The sequence below is a fragment of the Microcaecilia unicolor genome, chromosome 9 (assembly GCF_901765095.1).
Source record: "Microcaecilia unicolor chromosome 9, aMicUni1.1, whole genome shotgun sequence".
Classification (NCBI taxonomy): domain Eukaryota; kingdom Metazoa; phylum Chordata; class Amphibia; order Gymnophiona; family Siphonopidae; genus Microcaecilia; species Microcaecilia unicolor.
This window is the reverse complement of record NC_044039.1, coordinates 167,013,598-167,032,100: the sequence shown is the minus strand read 5'-3', so window position 1 is coordinate 167,032,100 and position 18,503 is coordinate 167,013,598. Positions and strand designations below refer to the sequence as shown.

The following is an 18,503-nucleotide window of genomic DNA, read 5'->3' as shown; positions in this document are numbered from 1 at the left end:
ACATATGTAACTGTACAATCTTTAAAACTTCTAGAATTGTCTTATAATGTCTGCTGCTTTATCACTATTATGTATTTCACCACCATGTAACACATAACCCTCTGTAAACTAAATGTATATTCTCTTCTACTTCCAGTATGCATGATGAATTGTAAGCCACATTGAGCCTGCAAAGAGGTGGGATAATGTGGGATACAAATGCAATAAATAAATAAAACTAAAGATGAAAAATAGTATAGAAGTCTATCAAGTCAAACCACCTAACTTCTTAGGTGAAATAGTGCTACTCATATGTATAACCCATACTGCAACTGGTCTGAATTTCAGAATGCTTTACTATAAATGTGGTGAAATCTGTCTTCCTTTTAACTTAGAGTGGTTCCGTAGAATATAATAGAAAATGGTATCAGAAAAGGATGACCTTGTTTTCTAAGTTTACTTAGGTTACAGAGCTGTTTGACATTAGTTGAGCCCTTCAGAGCAAAAGCGAGACATGTCCACTTTTTGCATTTTCAGCCATTCACTGATTCGTAGCCTCTATGACCTGAAGACTTAGAAGAAAAATCAGGCCATATCCATACCTAACCAATTCTGCCATCTGACGAGTGACTTTTTATGCACTCACTACTTTCTTCATAATCTTTGGAACAAGAATGGACCATAGCTATACGACGTCGTAAGTCTTGGAGAGTTCAGATACCATTTGTTTGTAGATTACTGACAGATTAAAGCCGATTCAGGCATTGCTTGTTCTTTTTGCTGAAATTTATACCTCATAACTTAGATGACCAGTATCTCCCACTGAAACAAAGTGGACTTGACCTGCTTTTGTTCTTAGGGGCTCATTTGATATGTGACTTTCCTGTCAGCTATTTCCAACTACACAACTCTTTCTCCCTCTAGTGCCACTAAGAGACAGAAGTTGTTCATGTAACCATTATCTTTTCTTTTCTGTGTTATACATCTCCCAACAATCCAGGCATGCATGCACACACACCCTCTATCCACTTTGAGCCTTCTTTTCAATGTTTATATGTATATTTTGATACATTAGAAACTGGCACCCTTTTTTTTTTTTTGGAACTCTCTTTCACTTGCCATCCGCACAGAATCACCTTTTAAAAAGTTTAAGAAAGCTTTAAAAACCTGGCTTTTTCAGCAAGCCTTCTTTCAAGTCTAGATATATTACTTGGGGTGGGGGGATGTTGCTTTGACTGCCACAGAATTGTTCCTTTTATTCTTTTTCCCTCCCCCTGATTGACTTCCCTTGGCCTTAAACTACAGGCTTTATTGAAGAGTGCTAAAATCTGCCCTATCATTTATATTGTAGTTCCTTTCTATTTTCTTTTATATGTTATTTTAGATTGTAAACCGGCCTGATCTGCAAGTCAGTTTGTGCGGTATAGTAAGTTTTAATAAACTATAAACTGTCATATACAGGGGACGCACGCGAGCTCTGAGCGCTAGTTTTACCCACACCGAACCCCCTCCTCCCCATATTTCAACTTTTTCTCATCATTGCTGGCATCCTCAAGGCTTCATGTCTTTCAGGCATAGTAAACAGGATTCGCAGCCTTCTTAGAGCGTGAAATGCTCAAAAAATGAGCCACTATCGCCATGTAAATCATAGGCGGTCAGTGGCCCAGCTGTTTGGGGAGGCTAAAGGGGGTGGGGTTAGGGGCAGGGCCAGGAGCGGAGCTTACATCCATAATTGTCTGACAACACACAGAAAAAAAAATAAGTAAAAATAAAAGTCACAATTAATACCTTTTATTAAATTTAGATATTAGATGTGTATCATAAGTCAAAGAATAAAGTGGTTGCTCAAAGCATATACTATGCACAACTTTGTGCAAAAACACACTCGGAACCTTACTGTACCGTAAATATTACACTGGGCAGACCCTAATACACCAATATACCACCCATATGGAAAATGCAGACCGTCAACAATTTGAAACAAGGGATCATAATATCACAATTCTCATGTAGAGCCACAAAACACCCTTTTAGGGTGGATAGTGTTCACAATGAGCTCCTTTTATTAACGACCATATGTAGATCCTTCAAGAGGTAGTGTGTCATGATTTAGGCTCTACACCCTTTCTGATGTTTTGGTGCCACCTCAGTAAGTCCAACACACAATCTCTCCACTGCAAGACACTATACACAAACTTGTGCAAAACACACTCATAACCTTACCAAACCATAACAGCACTAATTCCAAGAACAGGACGAGCTACAACCTTATGCATGGAAAGGCAGCACTATAATTACACCAGGCTCTAAAACACCAGTACACAACCTAGTGAAACAAACAAAACAAAAAGGGCTGCAAATACTACATGTTAGCAGAATACTGCATCTTGAACACACATGAAAAACACATGACACAACAGATATGAAGTTACCTCAAGAAGTCAGACTCGGCATGCAGCAATACTACAAAAATTGAAACTTGCATGCAAAATATCACAGATGCACATTTCCAAAAGCTGACATATTCCAATTAATAAATTCGGAATAAAAAAATGTTTTCTACCTTTGCTGTCTGAGCATTTAGTTTTTCTATTAGCTTTGGTCCCAGTGTCTTCTGTTTTATGCAGTGTCTTCTTTCCATTTGATATTTTTTCTCTCACCATGTCTACCATCCTTCTGTGTCCTTATGCGTCCTGTCTACCATCTGTAGCCCTGTCCTTATCCTTTCTCCAGTTTCAACATTTGCTCTCAGTGTTCCAATCCAGCCCTTAAATTCAGCAGTTTTCCCTCTATCCATATCCAGCATTTCTCCTCACTCCCCTCCATCCATGTGCATCTACTTCCTCTGTCTTCCCTCCCCTCCATCCATGACCAGCATTTCTCCTCTCTCTCTCCCTTCCACTCCATCCGTGTGCATCTCCTTCCTTTGTCTTTCCTTCCCTCCATCCTTGTCCAACATTTCTCCTCTTTTCCCTGCCCTCCACTCCATCCATGTCCAGCATTTCTCCTCCCTTCCCTGCCCTCCACTCCATCCATGTCCAGCATTTCTCCTCCCTCCCCTCCCGGCATCTCCTTCCTGACTTCCCTTCCCTCCATCCATGTCCAACAACTCTCCATTCTCCCCTGCCCTCTCCTCCATCCATCCATATCCAGCAAATTTCCTCTCTCCCCTGCACCCTCCATCCATCCATGTCCAGCAATTCTCCTCTCTCCCCTGCCCTCCCCTTTTTTCCTGTCCAGTGATCTCTCCTCTCCCCCTACCCTCCGCTCCATCCATCCATGGCCAGCAATTCTCCTCCCCCCCTTCCCTTCCCTCCCCTCCTCTCCAGCGATCTGTTCTCTCCCCCTGCCATCCCCTCCTCTCCAGCGATCTCTTCTCTCCCCCTGTCCTCCCCATGTCCAGCGATCTCTTCTCTCCCCTCCCCTCCATTTCCAGCGATTCTCCCTGCCCCTCCTCTACGTTCCTCCCTGCCCCCCCCCCCCAAGCGTTTAACCTTACTGTCCGTGGCAGCGACATCAGTAAAGAAGAAGGCACTGCAGGCTCGCCTCCGGCTCCAGCTTCTCCCTTCCCTCTTCACACAGTGTCCCACCCTCGCGGAAACAGGAAATGCATCATCGCAGAAGGCAGGACACTGTGTGAAGAGGGAAGGGAGAAGCTGGAGCCGGAGGCGAGCCCGCAGTGCCTTCTTCCTCACTGACGTCGCTGCCACGGAAAGTAAAATACACATGCACGCGTGCGGGAGGGGAAGGAATGGAGAGGAGGAGGGCTGCCGGTCGGGGAGCTGAGTTGGGAGGGAAAGAACCCTGCACTTGTGGGGGCAGCAGGGGAAGGTCACAGTTGGGCTGGGGAGGCTTAGCCTCCCCAAGCCTCTTATATGGGGCGCCTATGATGTAAATCTAGGCCTGACTCTGGAGATGACCTCTCGTTAAGTTAATACATAAGTACATAAGCAACGCCATACTGGGAAAAGACCAAGGGTCCATCAAGCCCAGCATCCTGTGTCCGACAGCGGCCAATCCAGGCTTCAAGAACCCCCCCCCCCCCAAAAAAAAAAATGTATAATGTTCAATGGACTTTCCCCTCAGGAATCTGTCCAAACCCCCTTTAAATTCCGTAAGGCCGCTGCTGTCACTACATTCTCCGGCAACGAGTTCCAGAGTCTAACTACATGCTGAGTAAAGAAAAACTTTCTCCTATTTGTTTTAAATCTACCATATTCTAGCTTCATCTTGTGTCCCCTGGTTTTGTTGTTGTTTGAAAGTGTAAACAAACGCTTCACATCTGTCCGCTGTACTCCGCTCATTATCTTGTAGACTTCTATCATATCACCCCTCAACCGCCTTTTCTCCAAGCTGAAGAGCCCTAACCTTCTCAGCCTTTCCTCATACGGAAGTCGTTCCATTCCCTTTATCATTTTCGTTGCCCTTCTCTGCACCTTTTCTAATTCCTTTATATCTTTTTTGAGATGTAGCGACCAGAATTAGACACAATACTCGAGGTGCGGTCGCACCATGGAGCAATACAACGGCATTGTAACATCCTCATGTTTGTTTTCCATCCCTTTCCTAATAATACTCAACATTCTGTGCACTTTCTTAGCCGCCGCAGCACACTGAGCAGAAGTTTTTAACGTCTTATCCACGATGACTCCCAGATTTATTTATTTTATTTATTTATTGCACTTGTATCCCACATTTTCCCACCTCTTTGCAGGCGCAATGTGGCTTACAAAACATGGATGATGGAAATCAGAAGAGAATAGGCACTTTGTTACAGAAGAATGTTGGATTGCATGGTAATGGAATACATGATAGCAATATAATAGAAGGCATTATTAACATTTCTGGAAATATGTAGGAGTTTCACATGATTTGGTCTTAGTTGTATGTCTTGTCGAAGAGATGGGTCTTTAGTAGTTTGCGGAAGTTGGTCAGTTCATAGGTCGCTTTTAGGGTGCGTGGCAATGCGTTCCAGATCCCTTTCTAGGTCCGTAACTCCTAACGCGGAACCTTGCATGACATAGCTCTAATTCGGGTTCCTCTTACCCACATGCATCACTTTGCACTTGTCAACATTGAACTTCATCTGCCACTGGCACACCCAATCCCCCAGTCTCATGAGGTCCTCCTGTAATCTTTCACACTCCTCCTGCGACTTAATGACCCTGAATAATTTTGTGTCATCCGCAAATTTAATTACCTCATTAGTTACTCCCATCTCTAGGTCATTTATAAATATGTTCAAAAGCAGCGGTCCCAGCACAGACCCCTGCAGGCCCCACTAACTACCCTTCTCCACTGAGAATACTGACCATTCAACCCTACTCTTTGCTTCCTATCTTTCAACCAGCTCTTAATCCATAGTAATACCCTACCTCTGATCCCATGACTCTCCAGTTTCCTCAGGAGTCTTTCATGAGGCACGTTGTCAAACGCCTTTTGAAAATCCAGATACACAATATCCACCGGCTCCCCATTGTCCACATGTTTGTTCACCCCCTCAAAAAAATGCAGTAGATTGGTGAGGCAAGACTTCCCTTCACTAAATCTGTGCTGATTTTGTCTCATCAGCCCATGTTTTTGTATGTGCTCTGTAATTTTATTCTTGATAATAGCCTCTACCATTTTGCCCAGTACCGACGTCAGACTCACCGGGCTATAATTTCCCGGATCTTATTTAAAAAAAAAAAAAGAAAGCACTGATACCCTCCTGAAACTGAAATTGGAGGTGCTCACCATTAAACACCAGCTCACTCTTCACGCCTTGATAAAGTCAAAACCCGACTCGATGCACATGACTCTCAATTACAAGATCTGCCGAAAATGACAAGACGAATGCAGAAACTGGGGAACGTCTGGGAATGGAGTGGATACTGCGCCGTTTATGGAAGAAAGAGTTTATAAACAGCTGGAGAATCTGAAAGTGAACAAAGCTATGGGGCTGGATGGGATACATCCCAGGATACTGAAGGAGGGGACCTCTTAAAGATTTATTTAATAGATCTTTAGAGTCGGGAGAGGTTCCGCGAGATTGGAGACAAGCGGAAGTGGTCCCTCTTCACAAAAGTGGAGACAGGGAAGAAGTGGGAAACTACAGACTGGTAAGTCTCACGTTGGTGATAGGAAAAATAATGGAGTCGCTGCTGAAAGAAAGGATAGTTAACTTTCTAGAAGGTGACGGGTTACAGGACCCGAGGCAACATGGCTTTACCAAAGGAAAATCCTGCCAAACAAATCTTATTGACTTTTTTGACTGGGTGATCAAAGAACTGGATGTAATCTACTTGGACTTCAGCAAAGCCTTTGATACGGTCCCCCACAGAAGACTCGTGAATAAGCTGAAAGGGTTAAACTTAGAACCGAAAATGGTGAACTGGATAAGAAACTGGTTGACCGACAGGTGGCGGTAAATGGAATCTGCTCGGAGGAAAGGAAGGTGAGCAGTGGAGTTCATCAGGGGTCGGTGCTGGAGCCTATTCTGTTTAATGTATTTGTGGGAGATATTGCTGAAGGGTTGAAAGGAAAGGTGTGACTTTTTGCGGGTGACACGAAAATAGCCAATAGAGTGGATACCCTGGAGAGAGTAGAAACTACGAGAATGGATCTCCGAACGTTAGAAGAATGGTCAAGGGTCTGGCAGTTAAAATTTAATAATGTGCCTTTCTCACCAGATTTTGCTATAGAGCTATTGTGAATTACTTATTGAGTTTTATTTAATTTTATTTTTTATATGCAGTGCTCAGTATTGCTATTGTGCTTCTATACCATAACAAGGCATGCTAGCACAACTGCCCTTCAACATCATAGCACTGTGCCTTCCTTCCTACCTTCTTACAAAAATGAGTCTTTCTCTTTGAGTGATTAACATTAGACTCTAAAATATGGTAAATGTCACTTAACTTCAGGCATTTCTTATTCAGTGCCATGGGCTGGTTGTGCTGCTGCAGTTCGTATTTCACCCCAGTGTGGTGCTTGTGTTCTCAACACTCATATTAAAATCTGTATCCCTTTGTTGTTCCTGACGTGAAGCCACGTTTCACCATGATGGCGTCTTCAAGGGAATTTATCTACAAAACTGTAAAGCACAAGATATCTATATATGTCAAGCACGTCGCAATCCAGTAATGCCGTTATTAACATATCTAAGTTTGTTATATCTCCTATAAACCTTGATTTACATCTGTGGCATTTCAATATTATTTAAATATGCAATTTGTGGTGTTACCAGGGAGAGATTCCGTATCAAGTTCCTTCCCACTTCTCCTGAACCAGGCGCTTGCCCAAAGTGTTTCCTTTTAACCTCTACGCTTATTGGTTAGTCTTAATTGGTCTTAATTATGTCCTACTGCTAGCCAATCTATTTGTTTGTTGAGTCCATTAGGCTGAACTATGTTCCATCTGAATATATATTTTTGTTCTATCTGTATTAACAAAGCTGTGATGTCACCCCCACACACACACACACACACACCGTAATTCAGCTCGAGTCAACACTACACACTGTAGGTCTGATTCTTGATGTCCTAAAGCAATCCAGTGCGCTACCAGTGGTGTATCTGATTTTTTTAAACATAAATTGCTAAGATGTTCTGCGACTCGCTGTTTAATCTTGTGTTTAGTTTGCTCGATATACTACTTCTTGCATGGGCATTGAATGGCATATACCACTTGCGTCGAATTGCAATTAGTGTTGTGTCTGAAATAATATCTGCTGCCCGTAACTGGATTGATGATATATTCAGTTTCCGTGAAATGTGTACAATAGACACAGTTCATACAGTGTGCCCCCCCCCCCCCCCCCCGATGATGTAGACTAGGGTCCATATTCCTAAATACTGATAGCATCTCTCCCATATTTCCGGCTCATCTAAATGCTATCTGTGGTTTCTCTTTAAACTGGGAGTGAAGCTGTAAAATAGGCCAGTATGAATTATGCTGGTAATCTTGGTATCTGTGGATGAGTAAGGTAGTACACATTGTATGCCTTTCCCTGCTCTATGATCCATAGTCCGGGGTGTCAGTAACCATTGCCTCTGTGCATTTTATGCTCTCTTACGGGCTTGCCTAATTACTTTATGTGGGTACCCACGCTGTTTAAATCTGTTGGACATCTGGTAAGCATGTTGTTTAAATTGATCTTCTTCACTGCATAGGTGTTTTATCCGGAGAAATTGTCCCATGGATATACCATTTTTTAATGGTAGAGGGTGACAGCTGGTATAATGTAGTATAGTATTCTTATCTGTTGCTAAAGATTTAAAAAGACTGGAAGTGGGGCAAAGAAAAGCTACGAAAATGGTATGGGATTTGCGTTGCAAACCGTATGAGGAGAGACTTGCTGACCTGAACATGTATACCTTGGAGGAAAGGAGAAACAGGGGTGATATGATACAGACGTTCCAATATTTGAAAGGTATTAATCCGCAAACGAACCTTTTCCGGAGATGGGAAGGCGGTAGAGCTAGAGGACATGAATTGAGGTTGAAGGGGGGCAGACTCAGGACTAATGCCAGCAAGTATTTTTTCACGGAGAGGGTGGTGGATATGTGGAATGCCCTCCCGCGGGAGGTGGTGGAGATGAAAACGGTAATGGAATTCAAACATGCGTGGGATAAACACAAAGGAATCCTGTTTAGAAGGAATGGTTTCGTGGAATCTTAGCGGAGATTGGGTGGCGACGCCGGTAATTGGAAACAAAACGGGAGCTGGGCAGACTTCTACGGTCTATGCCCTGATTGTAACTGAATAGATAGGGATGGGCTGGAGTGTAAATTTTAAGGGGCTTCGATGTTAGCTTCAGAACTTAGTACAAGAACAGTACTGGGCAGACTTCTACGGTCTATGCCCTGAGAAAGGCAAGGACAACTTAAACTCAGGTATATATATAAAGTATCACATATCATGTAAAATGAGTTTATCTTGTTGGGCAGACTGGATGGACCGTACAGGTCTTTATCTGCCATCATTTACTATGTTACTATGAGGATCTTAGCAACCATTCAAGGCATAATAATAATAAAATACTGGGCTTCCCTGAAAAATGTGAGGGATATGACTTAATCCACTTCCTATCAGACTGGCTTACTGAGACACTGCATCTTTCCTTTTAGCCACCATTGGGAATTTGAGCAAGCTCATAGGTCACCATCTTTCTGGATCCAGGGCGCTACGAGGTCTCAACCTATTAAAGCAAGACTTCTACATTAGCAACATGCAATTCAGATTCTTCGGATTGCTAAAGCTAAGGCTCCATTGAAATTCAAAGGCAGTACCATTTTGATAGTAGCTGATCTTCATAAGAACACCGTCTTGCGGAGGAAACAATTTTTTTTGGTCATGCATCCACATCTAAAGATCATTGGAGCACGCTATGGCCTTTGCTTCCCCTTGACTATGAAAGTCACGATCCATAACCAAACCGTCATTTGAATACCCAGATCTACTGAAAGATTTTTTAGAGCAGTGAGGCTTGTCTTTCATGGAGGGCTCTAATTCACTGCCTTGACGTGTGATTTGTATTACTCACTTTGACACTATTTGAAATAGACTGCTTCTATTGTGCAAGTATTTAAAGAATACAGCCTTGTAGGCATTTGGTTTCTCTACTGACCCTCTTTAAGAAATGTTACTGTTATATGTACTACTGCTTCATGTAGCTTGATATGAGGGTTTAATTTCTGACCCTTATCGCTTCATCCTGTTTACATAAACTTAGATATCTTTTGTAAGAATTTCAAGTTTAATATCCTACATTAAGCTATCTTCTAACCATATTCATACTCTAGTGCTAGGTTTACTAACTTACCCGTGCTAATATGATAAATATTATATATCTGTTTTAGCTGATGCAAACTTCCATACTTGTATGGGACAATACTAACCTGCGGGACTTTGCTCTCTCTCTCTCTATTCCTAGCTCAGCCTCATGTTGGCACTTTCATTGTTATATGTTCATGATGTTCTATAGTTAGACAGTAATAAGAATGCCTTCTACATCTTTGTTGTAACTAGTAATAACTATATGCATATTCTGTGTAACTTTTGTATTCCTCCAGTTAACCTGTTTTAACAGACTTTTGTCATTGCCTCATGGCTAACTCGCTGAATATTATTTCTTTAAACATCAATGTCCTTAACAATTCTATTAAAAGGCATTCATTTTTGGCATACATTTCTAAGTTATCCCCTGATACCATATTTTTACAAGAAACTCATCTCAATTCTAAACATAAATACTTATTGAAACATCCCTTATACTCTCTTGCTATCTCTTCCCCTGCTCTGGGGGGGAAAAATGGGACTGCTCTTTTTTTTTTTTTTTTTTTAGATCCACCCTTTTGTTACCTATAATGGGGCTCATTTTCAAAGCACTTAGCCTTCCAAAGTTCCATAGGGTTTCTATGGAACTTTGGAAGGCTAAGTGCTTTGAAAATATGCCTCCATGTCATCTGCCTCTGATGCAGAGGGTAGATGGTCCTATGTAGAGACCAAGCTCGGTCCCGCTTCCATACCTCTGTGTTGCATGTACGCCCCTAATTGTGACAATCCAGCATTTTTCAACAACTTGGCTGAAACCCTAATTCCTTTTACTGCATCTTCCTTTATAATTGGTGGAGATTTCAATCTGGTTCTAGATCTTATTGTTAGATATTCTACTTACACTGCTCCATCTTCGAAAAGCAGAATGGTATTGCAAGGCTTAATATATTCACTAGGTGTTTATGATACTTGGAGATTACTATACCCAAGCACAAAATATTACACTTTTTACTTCATACCACATCGCTCTCATTTGAGAATAGATTACTTCCTGGTCTCCTGATATTGTCTCTATTACTAATTCAGCAGCTATATTACCTACTACTATTTTGGATCATGCACCCTATTAGTATACTTTTTTCTCCGTCTGGATTGGAAACTCAAAAACCCAGTTGGAAAGTTAACTCAAAACTGATAGGTGAATTGGGATTCCAAGACACGATCAAGAACGGAGTGATTATTGCGTTTTTAATAAGCCGTCGGACACATCCATGTTGAACTGGTGGGGTGCTTTAAAATCCTATATCCGTGGTGGTGTCATGGGTTTCATCTCCTGAGTCGAGTGTATATTTAAATAAAGAGATTGTTCCTAACCTACGTCGCCTACTAGTGTTGTTCAAGAGCCTACTCCTCATACTCCCCCTTTCCTCAGATTCTACTTTTCGTAGGAATTTATGTACCTCCACCCTTGTGGTGGTTTGGCTTGCTTGCCCCACAAAAAGAGGACACATGCCCCGCCACACCCCCTCATGTATAGCTCCCCTCCCCCCCACACACACACACCACCTTTTTGAAGTGCTGTATCATTGCCTTTTGGAGAGAATGTATGAGTTATCACCGGTACAACTGTCATATCATCTATCTCTCTCCCTTTAGTGTGTACACATTTAGGTTCATAGGTTTCATTTCATAGGGTTTTTGTTGCAGACTGCTTTGTTTGGTAGCCTTTGAGTTGTTTCCACTTTCTGTATCCTGTTGTACACCACCTTGGGTAAATCTTTTCATAAGGCAGTTAATAAATCTTAATAATTAATTTGAGACAGTACTTTAGATGAGGTTTCATCAGTGACTTACAAAGGTATAATTACCTCCTTATATCTGGTTATACATTTCTCTATGCAAGCTGACTTGTAGGCCAGTTTGTGCCAATAATTTAGGCATGATTTGTACAGGGTTTGTTAGTATTTTATAAAGACAAATAGACGCATATGGTATATACTCAAATATAAACTGAGATAAGTTTTCCACCTGTTTTATTTGGGGGGGGGGAGGGGGGGGAGTTTGTGTTTCTCTCCTCCCCTATGGAGTCCTTCATTTCTCCCTTCCCTTCTCCTCCATGATATGCATTTTTGCCCCCCACCCACTGTGACCAGCATTTTTCTCCCTCTCCTAAACCCCTTTCCCCCTCCCACAGTGACTGGTACTCCTCTCCCTACCCACCCCAGTGACTGGCATTTCAAGCTTCTTAGCAGTATGTCCTCGCTGCTGCTGACAACAGAAGTTACAGCAAGCAGAACTGATGCAGGGCCTTGAGCATCTGCGCATACTCGAGGCCCGCCAGCTCCTGCCCTATCAGAGTTTCATTTGCTAAATGACTACCTGTTGATAACAGAAAAATATGTACTTTAATATGTGTGGCGATAGGATTCTTTTTTCACTGAGTTCCCTGGCTTGTTTGGATTATGTGAGACAAAAGAGCTGAGTTTTCCACATTTCCATATTTCAAGAGAGTGAATGGAGTCCAAGGTATGCAGCTCCTTCTCTTGAATGTTTTTGTGGATTTTGGGTAAAAAGGCAATATGACTGGTTTGTGTGAAACAGCAAAATTATCTTATGTAGAAGCTTTGTGTGTTCAGAGAATTAGTTTATCTTGACAGACTTGTGTCTAGACTGAAAGCCCACCTCTTTAACATTGCTTTTGACTCTTAACCACTTGTAACCACTCGCCTCCACCTACCCTCCTCTCTTCCTTCCCGTTCACATTAATTGATTTGATTTGCTTACTTTATTTTTTTGTCTATTAGATTGTAAGCTCTTTGAGCAGGGACTGTCTTTCTTCTATGTTTGTGCAGCGCTGTGTACGGCTTGTAGCGCTATAGAAATGCTAAATAGTAGTAGTAGTGTGTAGAGCAAGAAATCTGTAGCTCAATAGCACGCCTTGATTTTATGGCAACTAGAAAAAAAGCCTTCCAGGAGACAAGTTTCAGAGGAATTGTCTGCATGGGTCTCAGAACAACTTTGCATGAACTTTTGCAAAGATAAAAGCCTTGTAACTTAGCTTATTTTGTAGGATCTCTCCCCCCCCCCCCCCCCCCCCGCACCTCATGCAGTGTGAACATTGGCAGTGGAGTTGGATCTTTTGCTATCTGCTTCCAGCATCTTTGCTTTTTTTCCCACCTCGCCTGCGGCATCTTCACTGGCATACCTCTTTGGTGCTTGATCTGTCATTTGGTCACTATCCTTTTCCTAAACCTATTGCACTGCTAGGGGCCAGTTTAACACAATTTAGCAAATTTAAAGTAGTAGTTTGGGAAGTTGGGCACAGTGCTGACTGACCCACTTTTGTCTTTTATGCTGTTTTTTTTTCCTTGCTTCTTTTGATATTGAAAACAAAGTATCAGTCAGGTGGAGTAGTATTTTTACTTAGGATTTTACATGGATCTGTTTTTGGAAAATCATTTCTTCAAAAATATGTACATTGTATGAAGACTGGTGAGCAAGGTTCTTAATAAATAGTATTCCTTCAGATTCCTTTGTTCTAGATAGATACTAGACAGGAATGTTTTCCCTTTTTGTTTAATTTAGCTGTAAAGCCTTATGAGTTGCTATTGGATAAATTCAATTTACAGATTCACTTCTAATGAAATTGTAGGTTAGCTAACTGTGCAGATGATATACTAAGGGGCTACTTAATAAAGGTTTTCTCCCATTTATATTTGAGAAAAATGCTTAGTAAATATTGCTGTGTTAGATGTTCCCATTTCTTGACTGTTAGAACCTGTTACCTTGTTTTACAAAATCGATTAATCTGAATATGGAAGACTATTTCAATGCAAACAGGGGATAAAGTACTTGGTACTATAGTGTTTGACAGATTTATCCTATATTAATAAAAAATATGTGGTTGCCATGTTCACTTCAGGCTGATACCTTTTTTATTTGATTAAATTAATACATCTCTTGACTTGTTTTTAGGAGCTAATATCCCCTTCATCAAGCAGGTCCAAGCAAAAGGTGACATTGCTTGAATATAAAATTGAATCATACATTATTGCATTATAGTGGTGGTTTGAAGAGAATGGTGTGTTAGAGTGAAAGTGACAGAGAGGCAATGGAATTATATCTGGTAATGTGTTTAAAAGTGTCTGTGCATGATCATTTATCATGATACTAAAAAGGGAATCTAGGAAGGTAAGATGTGTAGAAAACTAAACTGTTCTTTCTTTAGGTTGAGAATTTCTTTTGTATGGGATCACCATTAGCAGTATTTTTGGCACTACGTGGCATCCATCCAGGACACAGTGGAAGTCAAGATCATATTCTTCCCAAAGTTATTTGTAAACGATTTTTGAACATTTTTCACCCCACGGACCCAGTGGTAAGTAACTGTTCTAGCTATTTGGTGGTTATTGCTTGTAACAATTCTAGAGGTTAAAAGCTAATATGTTTTACAAGGAATACAGCGCTGGTAAGGACTGTCAATCCCAAGGGGGTCTTAATAAGCCATGGTAGCATTTTTAGCTAGTTCCTTAGCACAAAAAATTAGTTAGAATACAGTGTTTAACTGGTTAACAAGTAAATCAAAGCAAACTAGAAAATCAGTCATGAAATCACAATAAACTTCAGACTTGACAGCTAAAGATTCATAAACTTCTCACTGTGGTCCATGTGAGGGTTAAACATCAGGATATACTAAATGGAAATGGTGTTCATGAGAGCCTAGCTAGGAAGAAATCGCAAGTTTCTAAAATTAACATTGGTTCCTGTGTCAGGTTTGCCAATGAGCATCTGAGTGATCCAGAAGCATTATGAAATAATCTGTAGACAAATAAGTCAAAAATTGAACTTTCAGTTACAATAACAAATGCTTGGTTTGGTGAAAATCAAACGCTACCTTCCAGGCATGGTATTGGAGGTATCATGGTGTGAGGCTACATTAGTACCTGGACCACTTTCCATCAATAACAGAACCATGAATTCTGCTTTATTTTAGAGGAGAATGTCAGGCATTCCGTCCATGAGCTGAACCTGAACCAAAAATGTGTTATGCATTAAGACAATGACCCTAAACTTTTCAAGCAAATATACTATAAAATGGCCAAAGAGAAGGAGATTTTTGGGAATCATATACTAATGGTTAGCGCATGCCATCTGCTACATGGTCAATAAAAGTTTATTCCTAACATATGCTAACTGTTCAAAACAAGAAGGGGGTAATTTATTAATTGGCCAGGTCCAAATCCTAATATAACCATGCTGAAGTACTATGGCAAGACCCAAATTAAGCTGTTCATTTAAAGGGACAATTCTGATTGGAAGACTGGGCCAAAATTCCATAAGGGTGGTGTGAGTGATCAAAAGTTAGAGGAAATGTTTAGTTGAATTTGTTGTGCTTAGGAGAATACCACCAGTTGTTAAATGAAGAGTTCACATAGTTTTTCACATTAGGTTCTTATTGTTACATCTGCTGATTAAATAATCAAAATACATCCTTTTTGCAGATACTTAACCTGGTGGGGATCTTTTTCTCTTAGTAGGATTTATAGGTTATAATTTTGATTCACCTTTAAAATGTACTAAAATATGGGCAATAGATTTGGGGGGTGTCCTTAAGTTAAAAGTCCTTAATTGGGGAAGAAAGTGTTTTAAGAAGGGAAAAGAGAGAGATGTGTTTGACAGATGGATGAGGTAGGGACTGAATACCTTTAATGAACTGATTGGAGATGGTGGGTTTTTAGCATTTCCAGAGCTTCAGGAGAACTATGGACTAGAAGTGGTGGAGTTTTTTGATATTACACCAGTTACACAGTTATACTCAGGCTCTAGGAATTGAAATAGAGGAGGCAGCGGGTAGTGAGAAGGTAAAGAAAATGAAAGTCTGTGGGAGTCACTTCACCAGAAGAAAGATCAGCAATTACTTTTTTTCTGTCATCCATACAGGAAAGGAGTTTGAAAAGTTTTAAAATGTATGGTTGCCTGGAAACTTGATCTAGGGGAGGAAGTAACTATCGGAGGTTAGAAGCAGGTATTTGAAACTGCTGTGAAACAGTTTTTATTCCTTGTCATCAAGCAGATGAAGCCATTACGTATGGGTTATGTCCATCAACCAGCAGGGTAGATAGAGAGCACTCAAACTTTCACAGTGCCCTCTTGGCCAGCTAGCTCCACTGCCTCTTCAGTATTCTCTATCTCCCTTAGCAGGGTGGCTGCAGCTTGTTCAAGCTCCAGAAAAATCTGCCGGGAGGTGGTTCCTGGTTTGCCAGTTGTTAACCGGGGTGTTGGAGGCTATAGCAGCTTCACTTTAAAGGCACATAGGTTAGCCCTTTCCCTGCCTTACCCATACCTCTGTGGATGTGGACATATTGCCTTGCTTTCCCTGTCCTTACCCACCAACAGTGGATGCAGGCATATAGGTTCGCCCTTTCCCTGCCTTTCCCACTCATCTGAGCCTCCGGAGTCTTCAATACCTCTGCTTTCCTCACAGCTTAAAAAAAAAAAAAGTCGCGTTTTTTTAAACGCAGAGACGCTGGAACAGAGGTTTTTGACCTGATTTTCAGCAGGATCGTAGTTGTACACTAGATCCTTTGAGGTAAGAGTGTTTTCCAACTCCTCCGGGGGGTGGGCCCGCGATCGGGGCGATTTTGGCGCGAAACCGCCATTTTGGATTTTACCGCCGTTTTTCGGCGATGGCTGCGGACAATGTAAAGCGCTGTTCCACTTGTGGCAAGCGCAAATCAGCAGCAGGGCTCTGTAAATCGTGCTGTATTGGCGTAGGAGCTGGCCCGAGCATGGCGAGCAATGTTTCTTCCCGCTCTGAGCTGGCAGCGGGCGCCATTTTGCTTACACCGCATGGCGCGGCCTCCGTGGACACGGAGAGACTGAGCCGGGTGGGGCACCTCGAGATGAGGTTATTTCAGGAGTGGCTAGCACCGGACAGGATTTGGGTGCCCAGGGTGAGATTTTCTCCCCGGATTTTGTGCTTTTGCTGCATAAAGCATACATAATGAAAAGAGCCCTTCCTCAAGGGTCGCCTGAGGCTCCTCTGATTGCCCCCCCCCCCCCCCCCCCCCCCGATGGATTCTGGCCTGGGACTGCTCAGTGAGGCTTTTTTCCCGGATGCTTGGCCTAAAGATAAGCGCAGAAGGGTTAATTCCCCTTCAGATTGTGGTGCACCTTCCTCCCCCCCCTCCCCCCCCCCCCCCCCCCCCCCCCCCCCCCCCCGTGGTCGGGGTGTGAGGATTCGGAGAACTCTGACAGACGTTCTTGGTCTGAGGAACCAGAGTCAGGTGCGGATTTACCACAGGATCTGGATGATCCCTCCGCGGTGAGGATTTTCCACCGTGATGAGCTGCCAGCGCTTATTTCAGATACCCTGCAGGCCCTCTCGATTGAAGATCCTGACAGTGGCATGGCCTCCTCGGGTAATCCCAGGATGGCTAGTACCAAGAAAGCTGCTCGGGCCTTCCCTTTGCATGACTCCATCCTAGAGCTTGTTTCGGCTCAGTGGGCTGACCCCGAGGGACCTTTGAGAGTTTCCAGGGCTATGGGGCAGTTATACCCTCTGCGTGAGGGACATATGGCTCGTTTTCAAATGCCTACAGTGGATGCCCTAGTCACTGCGGTGACAAAGAGAACTACCCTCCCTGTTGAAGGAGGTGTTGCCGTGAAGGATGTTCAAGACCGTAGGCTGGAAACAGCGTTGAAACGGTCCTTTGAAATTGCAGGTCTCACTGTTCGGGCGTCTGCATGCAGCTGTTATGCTGTGAGAGCCTGCCTAGCTTGGCTGCAACAGGCAGTGGCTCAGCCCGGAGATGGAGCGGAGCCCTTCTTGGATGTGGCTCCGCGGATGGAGGTGGCCTTGTCCTTTCTGGCTGATGCCCTTTATGACCTTGTCAGAGCTTCGGCTAAACAAATGGCAGTAGCAGTGGCGGCTCGCTGTCGTCTGTGGCTACGACACTGGGCAGCGGACATGGCCTCTAAGCAAAGGTTGGTGAAGTTGCCTTTTCAAGGACTTCTCCTATTTGGTGAGGAGTTAGAGAAAATTGTGAAAGGCCTGGGTGATCCAAAACCCCAGCGCTTGCCCGAAGATAGGCAGAGGCGTTCCTCTAAGGGCCTGGCGGTCCACTCCTCGTACAGACCTCGCTTCCGTGAAGCTAGAAGGTACCGCCCGGGGCGTTCTGCTGGGTTCACTTCACGTGCCCGTGGTCAGCAGAGGAACTCCTTTCGCTCGGACAAGCGTTCCGCAGCCGGTGGCTCAAGACCAGGAGTTCAGGGGTGACCCTCTCAATGATGGTGCGCCGGCCCTCTCCTCGATGCCTGTCATCGGAGGACGGCTTTCCCTCTTTGTCGAGGAGTGGGCCAAGATTTCCTCAGATCAGTGGGTTCTGGACCTGATCAGAGATGGATACAGAATAGAATTCAATGCCCCAGTAAGAGACGTGTTTTTGGAGGCCCGATGCGGTTCTGCCGTCAAACGGGCGGCGGTGGAGGAGACTTTACAAGGTCTGATTCAGTTAGGGGCAGTGACCCCGGTGCCTCCCGCCGAGCAAGGCTGCGGCCGATACTCCATCTACTTTGTGGTGCCGCGAAAAGGTGGGTCCTTTCGCCCTATTCTGGACTTAAAAGAAGTGAACAAGTCCCTGAGAGTGCGGCATTTCCACATGGAATCCCTGCGCTCCGTCATTGCGGCGGTTCAGCCAGGAGAGTTTCTCACGTCTCTAGACCTGAAAGAAGCTTACTTGCACATACCGATTTGGCCCCCCCGC

General features: G+C 43.1%; 1 protein-coding gene across 4 annotated transcripts in view; it reads left to right on the top strand.

Annotated features, from left to right (window-relative positions):
- DDHD1 (DDHD domain containing 1) overlaps positions 1-18,503 on the top strand; it is a 243,404-nt gene that overhangs the window by 192,825 nt on the left and 32,076 nt on the right. For all 4 annotated transcript variants that reach the window (XM_030214713.1, XM_030214712.1, XM_030214710.1 and 1 more), the window contains one exon: positions 13,967-14,116. In XM_030214713.1, coding sequence (XP_030070573.1) covers positions 13,967-14,116 — 150 coding nt within the window. The remainder of the gene's footprint in view (positions 1-13,966; positions 14,117-18,503) is intronic.